Source organism: Mandrillus leucophaeus, unplaced genomic scaffold (assembly GCF_000951045.1).
Source record: "Mandrillus leucophaeus isolate KB7577 unplaced genomic scaffold, Mleu.le_1.0 Scaffold708, whole genome shotgun sequence".
NCBI classification, from domain to species: Eukaryota; Metazoa; Chordata; class Mammalia; order Primates; family Cercopithecidae; genus Mandrillus; species Mandrillus leucophaeus.
Window position 1 is genome coordinate 1210570 of NW_012107675.1, and position 12439 is coordinate 1223008.

The following is a 12439-nucleotide window of genomic DNA, read 5'->3' on the forward strand; positions in this document are numbered from 1 at the left end:
AAGTAAAATTAATCATTTATTATTTTTCTACTTGTACTTTTTCTTTAGGAAAATAATAAATAAGAAGTTAATTCCTTCCTGAAGAGGGAAAATCATTTTTAGTTGCTCATTTGTCCTTTAAAAAACCCTGCAAAGGTGATCAAGGAGAAACCTCATTATCTTGATCTTCTGGAAGCCTCTGTTACATTCCAATGTCCAACTGTCCAACTTCATTAGTTCTTAACTGGATAGAGTACTGCCCCCATCAGCCCATGGAGAAAGGCAAACACCTCCTTCAGAGTCCACCTAATGCTTTCTCAGATAAATAAGCATGAAGAAAAGTCAAAGTCCATTCTAGCTCTAAAATAAGGAATGAAATGTTTTCCTGATATGATTTTTTTGTTTTCATCTGATAAAAATTTTACATATCATAGAAACTGCATGGTACGTATATCCTACCAGGATAGCCCCAGGATAATTTTCTTAAAACATGCAGGTCACGTGAAGATTATTACTAGTTATTTCTGCAGTACAAGGCAAAGAATCATTTCAATTCAACAATCAAACACCCAAAGTGACCCAGAGGCCCACAGCAGGCAACTTCCACTGCACACAAAGGAAAAAAAGCACTCACACATATACACACACATACACACACACACACATACACACACACACACTAGTGAACATGCTCAGGGTAAAAGACCACTTAGGCCAGACAAAACCAGCCCGCAACTGTTTTATAATACTATCACAATTTTGTTATTACATTTTTGCATATATAAAACTCATATTTTTTTAAAAGGACATTCATGACACAAACAGGCCACGGTCACTGACTAAAATAATTTCTTAGGTTTTAGATATTTCAACAATATTGTCAGTCTTTGCATGTTGAATATGGGTTGCAAACTAGAGATCGTGAAACTTTTTTATTTATTTCTTATATAAACACACAGAGGGGAAACAGACATGGGTGGGACCTAGTTTTGAGGTGCCTAATATGAACACTTCTAAACCTCTTCAAAGAAATGGCAGCATTATGAGTTTTGAAAATGTGAAAGAAAAGAGCAGAGAAGGAAGGCCCCATGCACACATACCCAAAGAAGAATTGTGTTTCCTGGTAACACACTACCCTCAAGTTCAGACCACACTCCACCTGTTTTTCCATATACGCAAGGTTCTTCACCACTTTCCCTTCTGTAGGGTTGTGATCAGAAGCCCTGTACTGTTCCTACCCTTGGAAATGGCGCACGGGATACCTGCCAACAACACATATGAGCTTCATCATGGACAGAAAATACACTCGTCATTCAAAACCAACATTCACAGGAAAGCACCATTTCTGTTTGCCTTTTTATGTTAATCCTCATGCAATGTATTTTGAAAACAGATACACTTCAACAGTTCAGAATACGCTAGTACTAATAAAACCAACATGTTACATGCTGAAGTAATTGCTCAATTGAGTAAAACCCTTAGACCCCCAGCAAACAAATGTGAAATTCAAGAAAATTTTGAATGATTAGTCAAAGACCCCCAGGGCAACAAAGAACCCTGGGAGAGGGTGGCTGGTCCAAGGGTCATTGTATGTCCAAAGCGTCAGGGACTTGGCACGGTCTGGAGACTCCCAGCAAAGAAAAACGTCTCCCCTGGGGAGCTCATTCTTGGGTTTCTCAAACCCCTGGTTTGAAAAGCAAGGTTTCATCTCTTTACCTCTAGTAGATCTAATATCCATACGTCTTACTGTAAAGCCAGGACTTTGACTTGCCTTTCAAGAAGTATCTAAGACACAATACCAGAGACGCCATTCCACGGTGAATACTTGAATGTATACCTCAAGAAAAACGTCTCTTGTTTTTAAAATTAAACAGCACATTTAACACAGTCAATTTTGAAACCCAGCCTGTGCATTAAGGTCATGTCAGATTTCTCCTAGTAATGCCAACTGCTTTGGCAGTTAACTAGGACACAACAACACAGAGGATTGGTCAGAAGTTAAGGAAGCCTCATGTGTATGTTTAGCCTTGATGCTAAAAATTCCCATATAGACAGGCAGGGTCAAACAGTACATTACGCGATTCATTTGATCTTGTTTACTTATTTATATATTCATATTTCTTTTATTTAAAAAATTCAACTAGGTGTTTAGGGAAAAAGGAGCATTTTAAGAATGGCCTAGTTTTTCTTGCTTTCATTTGTACATCTGATAATACATTCTGAAGCAAGAGTTGAATTCCAGAAAGGTGAAGGAATAGTATGGCAAGGTTAGGCCTGTGTGATCTGTGATCCAAAAATGTCAGCCCATTGTGCCACAAAGAGGGAGTGGAGGCACACGTCTTCACTGAAAGGAAGTTCTGTTTTAGCTAAAATGAAGCATCTGTTCACATTGGAATCCTATGCGTAGGTAACTTGTAGTGAAATTCAGGTTTAAGATAAAGAAAGAAATGTAGTGGGAAATCAATTCAAACACAGCCGAAAGCTCATCTGGCCTAGTGTTATCTTCAGAAAGGCACTTTTATATTTCATAGGAACGTTTTTCAAAATACTCATGTGTAGCTCTCACCTCTAGATATCTGAGCAGTAGAGAACCATCCCATTGTTCCTGATGCATATCTCGGGGTAGCTTACTTATTTTAAAGAGGCAGCATTGCATGACAAAGGAAAAGTTTAAAATGAAGCAAGTCATAATGTAATAAATCTGAATACTTTAATATAATAATGGATAATGTGAATAATTTAAAATAGTATAAATTGGTCAGGTGTGATGGCTCATGCCTGTAATCCCAGCACTTTGGAAGGCTGAGACAGGCAGATCACGAGGTCAGGAGTTAAGAGATCAGCCTGGTCAACATGGTGAAACTCCGTCTCTACTAAAAATACAAAAATTGGCCAGGCATGGTGGCATGAGCCTGTAGTCTCAGCTATTTGGGAGGCTGAGACAGGAGAATTGCTTGAACCTGGGAGGCAGAGGTTGCAGTGAACTGATATTGTGCCACTGCACTCCAGCCTGGGTGACAGAGAAAGACTCCATCTCAGAAAAATAAAATAAAATAAAAAATAAAAATAAAATTAAAAAGTATGCATAATTTACAATAATGTATTTAATTAATGTGAATAACTAATATAAATAACTGCCTATTCAAAAATGACTCTGCATCTATTTGACTAGTAAATCACCAATTTTCTCTTTTTCCAGAAAAAAGAGTGACAGTACTAAAAATCTCTGCCCACTGATCTAAAAAATTGGTACTATTTTTGTTTTTGTTTTGAGACAGGGTCTCACTCTGTGACCCAGGCTGGAGTGCAGTGGTGAGATCTCTGATCATTGCAGCCTTGAACTCCTGGCTTAGGCAATCTTCCCACCTCAGCTTCCCAAGTAGCTGGGACTACAGGCGCCACTATGCCTGGCTAATTTTGTTTTTATTTTCGGTAGAAATGAAGTCTCACTATGTTACCCGGCTGATCTCAAACTCCTGGGCTCAAATGGTCCTCCTGCCTGGGCCTCCCAAGGTGCTAGCATTACAGGTGTGAGCCACTGTGCTTGGCCAAAAATTGATACTATTTATAGTGTATTAAGTCAGTTTCTATTCAAATATTCTTTGGCAAAAAATAAAACTAGGATCCAGGGCTTTAGTAGCGCAGAGCCACTCAAGTTTTGGATTCATGCATGTTTGACTAGGTTCAAGGAAAACAGAACCAGAAACACTGCCCTGCTCTGTCTGAAGGGAAACCTGCCTTGATTACTGTGATGCTTTTTCCTAAACACCATCCTAAACAGGCAGAGCTTTTAAATGGTCAGGTGATCTCCCGAGGAAACCACTGATGAAACCACCGAGGATCTCAGTTTGCCCCTCCGGGTTTTCTCACGGGCTCCAGGCTGACTTTGTAAGTCTCTTAAACCGGCAGGTGGCCCACAGGATGACGCCTGCTCGTGGGCGGGGGTGTGTGGTGTGCTTTTCAAAATATGTCAAGGAAAAGGTTTTGAATTATTTCCCAGAAATTCAAAATCAAGAGACTTCACATATAAATATCCAGATTAATGGCTTCTCTTTAAAACTTGGAAGTTGTACCAACTGTGGGCAGTCAGCCACAGTCAGGGGTGGCCGGACAGGTCTCTGTGCTCAGTTTATGGTTTTTCATCCCAGGCATTACCTTGTTTGAGCCTTGTGAACTCTTAGTCTGTAAAACTTGCAGATAGACATCTGGGTGCATTTTTCAGGCCCCTATGTCAATTACTCCACCCTCTGCTATGAAAATATTCAAAACTACAATCACTAATTTATATAAAATATTTAGAATAACAAGCTCATAATGAAGCCAAGTATTCCAGCCTCAACATGCATTTGAAAACATTTTTCTCCTTTCTTGCTTTCAACCTTGAAACATACTTTGAAAGTCTTAATTTCTCCCTTTCACACCAGGAACTTCTGCGCACAGTGCTTGCTTATCTAATTATGTGCTTGCTTAGAAATTCCAGAGACCAATTTTGAAGCGAAACAGGTAAAGAGACCAAGCTGCAGAATCCACCCACTTAGGAGAAGTATGAATAGTTAGCCCACCACTATCCAGCCCCAGTCAGGATGACACCAACCCAACAGGCAATTACTCAAGATAAACATTGGAACTAGACATGCAGACCTGCGCCTTCCTGCACCACTACCATATATTTCCCATACCTTCTCCTGCCAAAACCCCTTCACTCATCCCAAAAGGCAGAGATGGTTTCTTTGAGGCAGAAACCCGACCATCTCCCATCTGCTGGCATTTGATCAATAACGTTGCCTTCCTTTCCTTTCATCATGCCTTGCTTCTCGTGTTTTCGGTCTCTGAGTGGTGAGCAGCTGAACTGTAGCTGGTTACAATAATAAAATCTCAAAAGATCTTAGCTATTATTATTTTGATCATATCATAACCCCTCTCTCTTTATCCTCCTTAACATATACATTCCTTTCTGTATGTTTTTCTTTTTTCTCTTCTGGAGACTAGATTAGGAAATAACCAATGTCCTGGCTTGTTCAGAGAATGTAAGTATACACATTTATATACACTGTAAGACTGAAATTTGAAAGGTGTGCATGTGTATGTAATATATATATATAAAACATAGGAGAGGCTGGCTGGGGGACTTGGGATGTTTAATACTCCATTCTATTCCAGCCCAGGGGCAAAAAAAAGCCCTCAATCTTTGTTTCCTTTCCAAGCCTATCCTTTGTGGTACTTTAAACATCTTTTCCAGGATTACTCTTATTTTAAAACTTCAGCTCTAAGGACATGCACTGAAACAAATAACTTAAATGGATCACTATCCCAAAAGGAGGACATGCTTTTTATTTGGATGTGCCATCGTACAAACATTGCCTTCAGTATTCTGGCAAAACAACACACAATGGAGGCAAAATAATGTGTCCAAAGAAATGTCAATACATCTTCTTATAGTCATCCTGCAATAGCGTGGGATTGAGATGATTAAATTCAAAGCTCCAATAAACAGCACGCAAATTACTTCTTGAAGGGAGCGGCATAATAATACCTGGAGCGTAAAAAGAGGAAATGAAGTTTAATTAAGTGTTGCCCAGTGAAATCATACTGAAAAAGCACAGTGAAGGGGGAACTGAAAACTCACCCTTCCCGAGGATGGGAGGGACATGCTGTCAAGTATAAAAGACCTTGATAAAAAAAAATACATTACTATATATGTATGCATAGTATAACACATATGTAACATATAATACACTATAATGTATATAATATACATAATATGCATGTATATAATATACATGCATTGCAAAGTTAACCCAATCATAAATCAATCTCCTCATTTTCATTTGTACTGAAATGTTGATTTATCTTTGTATTCATAAAGAAGTCAAAGCCCAAATAAGACTGGTCATTCTGTAGTTAATATGAATAAATATAAATACCTCCAAACACATCTTGTATTTATCTGTTAGCAATATAAAATCAAAGTTTAAGAATAGGCCCCAGATTAAAATTTGCATCTTCAAGGGATATCATGGCCCCTTGAAGAATGAAAACTAAGTCATAGAAGAGAAATTCAGTTTTGAGACTAAATGCTAAGACACATGCTTAAAGATTCGTTTTTGCATATAACATACTTAGGTTTTCCTTGGTCAAAATACGAAAATTTCAGCCTCTCTGAAATGCCCTTGTGAGCTATCATCCCCAATGCCCAAGCCCATCAGAACATGCTCTCAAGAAAGTCTACATAAATAGTTGGTACATGAATATAGTAATCTCTTGCTTCCCTGTGCCCATCTAAGTCCATATGTTCACCCTCCTGAGTTACACTGCATTTAGTAGCTATTCAATGAATGTGGGCTGTGTAAATAATCTGTATAAGTTATATATAATTGTACAAATTATCATTATGGAAAGCAAGACTTTTCTCGATTTATGATTTTTCAAACATTACATATCAAACTAAGGAGAAAGCTTTAGATAGTATTTTAAAGAAAAGAAAGGATGTAAAATGGCTATCATTTCTTGAGAACTTATTATTGTTACACTAATAATTACAGCGAACGATTCACACGTAACACATACTATGTGCCAGGCATCGTTCTTTGCACCTTACATTATCAACTCATTTAGTCTGTGCAACAACACTGAATGAGATTGATAATACTACTATCTTTGCTTCACTGATGAGGAAACAGAGACACACAAACGTTGCATAACCTGCCTGATGTCACACTGCTAGCAGGCGGCACAGCCTAGACTTGGAGACAGCCAATCTGGCTCCAGTCTCTTAACTGTGCCAAGTATTATGGTAGGATCTTAATATGTATGATCTCATTAATCATCACAGCTACCCACCTAGACATATAATATTAGTCACATTTTGCAGATGAGAAAAGAGCATTTAAAATGATGCTCAAGGTTGCACTGCTAAGGAGCAGGTTTTGAAGCTAGGATTTGAAGCCAAACCTGTCTAAATCCAGAGCTGACACACTTTCCACTTAATTGTAGTACTCCTTGAACATATGAAAACAGATAAGGAAGTTTCAAGCTTGAAAAATACATCAACTATCTGGTTTTTCTAGAAAATACATTAAGTCTACAATGGTGACTCTGGATTTACAGATAACTGCCTGTCTTAAAATCCCAGTGAAACTTCCTCCTTGAATGGAAAAGAATAGACTGATGTAAAAAAAAAAAAATGTAAAGTAGATGATACAATCTCTGAAACTTTAAAAACTTCATACTATTCCTTAAATTTTGATTAAATCAGAGATATATCAGTCAATTACATTTAGCACATTTAGTTCCTATTCAGAAATCTCACCATCTCCACCCTTGATTACAGATCCTTTCCCTCTTTCTCTTGAAGCTGAGAGGTCACAGTTACAATTCATTAGCAATACTTAAGGCTTTTAGATGAGTTCTCAGACTACTGTAGTTATATTACAGTGAGCAGTAACAGGAATCAGGCATCTCTTCACACACAAAAAGTCATTTCCGATAACAATCAAAGCCATAATAAAAAGCCCTTTTCTAACATCCTATGCCATTATAATAGCTGTCTTTGACAACTGAATATCAAGTAATCAAAACAAATGTTAATTAGCACCCAGCATTTACCATTCATAGAGACAGGCCATCATCCATTAATTATCAGACCAATAACAGAGTATTGATCACAATTTGTCAACTTGGAAATAACTGAAATCGTAAAAGAAGAGAATCTTTCCATAAACAATAGGCTTTCATTTCAGAAGCACTTAACCAGCTCTTCTATTATATATTACTCCTCTCATCAATACATGCTTTTCATATAATTGTCTCTCTCTTGATTGTGCTGGCTTTTTAAAACAAAAATTATGTGGTTTAGTGAGAAGATATGAGGCACATATATCATTTTGGCAGCCAATATCAAGTCATGATGGAATTAAGAGTCAATACCTTGCAGAATTCATAAAATTAGCGCTTCTAGCCTAGGTGCCTTACCTTAAAACACCATTCGTTCACTTGCATTTCTCAACCATTTAAACAACATTGACTGAGTATCTATGTGTGCCTTCTAAATACGGATTTAATTATCCAGATATTTGATTTGTGTTCTAAATCTTTTTTTTTAGACAGAGTCTCACTCTGTCGCCCGGGCTAGAGTGTAGTGGCGCAATCTCGGCTCACTGCAAACTCCCCCTTCTGAGTTCACGTCATTCTCCTGGCTCAGCCTCCTGAGTAGCTGGGACTATAGGCACCCACCACCATGTCTGGCTTATTTTTCATATTTTTAGTAGAGACGGGGTTTCACTGTGTTAGCCATGATAGTCTGGATCTCCTGACCTCGTGATCCGCCGGCCTCAGTCTCCCAAAGTGGTGGGATTACAGGCGTGAGCCACCGCACCCCACCTGGGTCTCTAAATCCTAACAGTCAATACAAAGATACATAAAGCAGACATCTTCACAGAAAGAGGCAAAAACACACTGTCCGCTTTGTCTTAGATCCCTGAGTCAATGTAAAGTCAGGTTTCAATCTAAAGAAAAAACAACAGGCTTTACAGGAATCGGAAACAGAGACCTTAAAATGTGATCCTTCCTCACTAATCATTTCTTCCGAAACCTTCATAATAATTTTACAAAGAAATGCAACACATAAAAACTAAAACCACTTAAGGGATGGAATTATGACCAAATCCACTCTTACATAAATAAGCTATCATGATGCTTAACAGAGTTCTCCAATTATCCCAACATAAACATTTTATGTCATAAGGAAAAACTTATGTTATAGGGAAAAATAACAAAGTTTTAGTTGTGAATAGCAGTTAAGATAAAATGGAAAGGCCTAATTTTTCCTTATTTCAGATCCTGTCCATTTTGGACAGAGAAAACAGGGCAGGATTCATTCCAATTTTGAGGAACTGAAAATTGACTCAACTCATACTTAACATTGTCCGAGGGAATGGCGCTTTTCCAGCTGCAGGCACAGGCCAAGTGTTTTAACTCTGCAAAAATCTCAGCGGCTCACCTTAATACTGGCTTTAAAACAGCTTTTCTGTGATAACCATATGTGCCCATTTTCTACCTGAAGAATTTCCATAATTTTAAATCCCAGAAAAACATGAATCATAGTGGGGATTCAAATATAACATTTAGTATAGCAACTCTTGGATAAGGGAGGAGAGAATAAAGTAATTGAAATGGTTATCAAAGTTCTACCTGGAGAATTGGATGGCTAAATGGATTACCCCTTGACTTTTCACCCCTGAGACTATAGTTGGATTCAAGTCCTGACTGCAGTGACTAAAAAATCATTCTGACCACTGATGTGAGAAAGGCCTGAAGTGAAATTAGAATGGTGGTCTCAGTCCAGTTGTTTCAGTGCCGTATTTCCAAATCCCCAAACCACAGCAAACCTGTACTCCCTGCAGAAAAAGCACACAAAACCCACACTTCCAGGAAAGAACAGGGTAAAAGAACCAAAAACTGCTATTAATAAACTATAAATCAAACAAATACACTACCCAAGTAAAATCCTGCTACTAAACCAACATTACATTGGAAAAAAAAGAAACCTGGCTATTTAATCATTGGCATCCCTTCAAAGTTGACGCTGTTCAATTATTGCTTTTGTTATGACCTACTTTATGCTAATCCAGGAAAAAGGTAAATTTGCTCAGGTATTTAAACAAAAATATTTTCATTTTCAAGTGAATTCAAGTATAAAAGAAATAAAAGCTAGAAATGTCACAATGTAGGCAGCATGATAGACCTAACTAGGAATGAAATGGAATCAGTTGACACCCAAAGAAATACACAAAAGCTTCCAGTGGTGCTCAGTCCCTTCTTAAATGAAGGAGTTAACAGACCTAGCATGTTTCAAGAAAAACAACCTGTTAAATTACAATTTACAACCAGCTCTGTGTATCATTTAGAGTGAATAATTCATTTGTGCCTTAAATTTTTTCTCTGTGTCTGATTTAAAACACTGCTTCTAACAACAAGTGCTTATCCCTGTAAATTACTCTTCTAATTCTGTTGGATAATGGCTGATTACAAGCACAGGAGAAGAGAAAGATGTTGGGGTGTTTATGTCAGAGCCAGCTATCCTTTAACAAGATTCCAAAAACAAATACCCTTGAAAAAATGGTATTACACCAGGGAAAACAAGACCCATGCCATCAAAAACAAATCTGAAACCCAGCCAAATAACATCATATTCATTTTTCATAGTAGATTACATGCATTGTTCCTGCCTCTTCATTTCTAGATGTATGAGCAGACCAAGCTCTCACCTTGATACAATTCTTGTGTTTCCCATAGACTTACGTAAGAATTCAAGCTTTATATAAAGTGACAGCAATTAAACCAATAACTCCTATTTTCTGCAGATGATATTATTGGCTTCCCTATTTCAACTTCCATATTTGATTTAATTAGAGAATTATTAGGAAACCTCAAACAGTAAATCATAGCAGTAATATAAGAGAGAAATTGCAAAACTAGTTGGCATGCCCTGTATATGAGGAAGATTTTCAAGTATTGCTCCTTTCAAGACGCTTGATTAGGAGGCTATGATTGCAATCACTAATTCTTTTCTCAAGGGTCACGCAATTGTTCAGAAGGCCTAGAAATTGTAATTACAAAGCAAAAAGAGAGATGCTGCCTGGCTGGCTGATGGTCCTTTTTCTGAAATCCAATCCTCTTTTAAAGTACACTGCATTCCAGTAATTGCTTTTCATCAGTCCTCCATTTAATAGTAATATTTTACGATTTTGCATTTTCATTGAAAAATCCCATTAGTCCACAAATCATTTAGTTGTGTGAGTTTTCCAATCATCAAAAGTCTTGTTTTCTACTTCCAAACCTCAGAATTTTTACAATTTTAGAAATAGTGTAGTCAATCTGTTTCCTTGGCAGCCACATGTTTACTTATAAGTGCACAGGTCTTGCCTCTTAACATGCTGCTGACACAATTCCTCACCTTTGACAGACCTTTGCTCCACAAATACGGAAAGTGAATGAACGACAAGCCACTCTAAATTCTGTTGGTTGCTTTACTACTGGGGATAAAAAGTGATGACTACAATAATGGAAGGGAAGGAGGGAGGGAGGGAGGTTGCATTCAGGATTTATTTATTTATTTTTTGTAGTGGCTAGAGGAGAAAAGAGAGGGTAAAGCGTTAACAGTAATTCTAAACAGATTATTCACTGGGAAACTAAATAATGGAGAGTTTAGGGAGACAGAGGGTACAGAGTACAGAGAATATACAATAAAAGAAATAGATTTTCAAAGGTTATGGCTGTGCATTGTTTTCCTCAGCTACTAAAAGAAAATTAGGTTAGTTTTTTCCATCACAGCAGCCCACGAGCATTCCTCTCTGAGTTAATAGGTTATAATGAACCCAGAAGCATTTCTATACGTATTAACCTTTCAAGAATTTCTCTGCATTCTATGTTCTTCTGACTGATGTATGTTTCAGCCCTGGATACGGGCTATGCTGTTATGCAGCAGCACTCACCTGTGACACTGTCATCATAAAAACATCACTTTAAACCTAGACTTAAAATGGGGAGATAGTGGAGCTTGGGCACTGGTGTGCAATGTCTGGGCTCAGCTGCTTGTCAGCTGGATGATGGAGAACAAATCACTTGTCCTTTCTTGTGTCTCAGTTTCTTCATCTATAAAATGGGAATAATAACAACATCTCGATCGGGAGGCAGAGCAAGATGGCCGAATAGGAACAGCTCCAGTCTCCAGCTCCCAGCGCGAGCGACACAGAAGACAGGTGATTTCTGCATTATCCACTGAGGTACTGGGTTCATCTCACTGGGGAGTGCCGGACAATCGGTGCTGGTCAGCTGTTGCAGCCCGACCAGCGAGCGCTGAAACAGGGCAAGGCATCGCCTCACCTGGGAAGCACAAGGGGGAAGGGAATCCCTTTTCCTAGCCAGGGGAACTGAGACACACAACACCTGGAAAATCGGGTAACTCCCACCCCAGTACTGCGCTTTAAGCAAACGGGCACACCAGGAGATTATATCCCACACCTGGCCGGGAGGGTCCCACGCCCACGGAGCCTTCCTCATTGCTAGCACAGCAGTCTGCGATCTAACCACAAGGCAGCAGCCAGGCTGGGGGAGGGGCGTCTGCCATTGCTGAGGCTTAAGTAGGTAAATAAAGCCCTGGGAAGATCCAACTGGTGGAGCTCACAGCAGCTCAAGGAGGCCTGCCAGTCTCTGTAGACTCCATCTCTGGGGACAGGGCACAGCTAAACAACAACAACAACAACAACAATAACAAAAAAGGCAGCAGAAACCTCTGCAGAAGCAAGCAACTCTGTCTGACAGCTTTGAAGAGAGCAGTGGATCTCTCAACACGGAGGTTGAGATCTGAGAATGGACAGACTGCCTGCTCAAGTGGGTCCCTGACCCCTGAGTAGCCTAACTGGGAGACATCCCCCACTAGGGGCAGTCTGACACCTCACAC

At 38.8% G+C, this 12439-nt stretch overlaps 1 protein-coding gene across 1 annotated transcript in view; it reads right to left on the bottom strand.

The window, feature by feature from the left end:
* Positions 1–5281: 5281 nt before the first annotated feature.
* Positions 5282–12439, bottom strand: part of SAMD5 (sterile alpha motif domain containing 5) — a 236522-nt gene continuing 229364 nt past the window's right edge. The window contains exon 2 of the mRNA XM_011964816.1: positions 5282–5512. Coding sequence (XP_011820206.1) covers positions 5285–5512 — 228 coding nt within the window. The 3' untranslated portion in view covers positions 5282–5284. The remainder of the gene's footprint in view (positions 5513–12439) is intronic.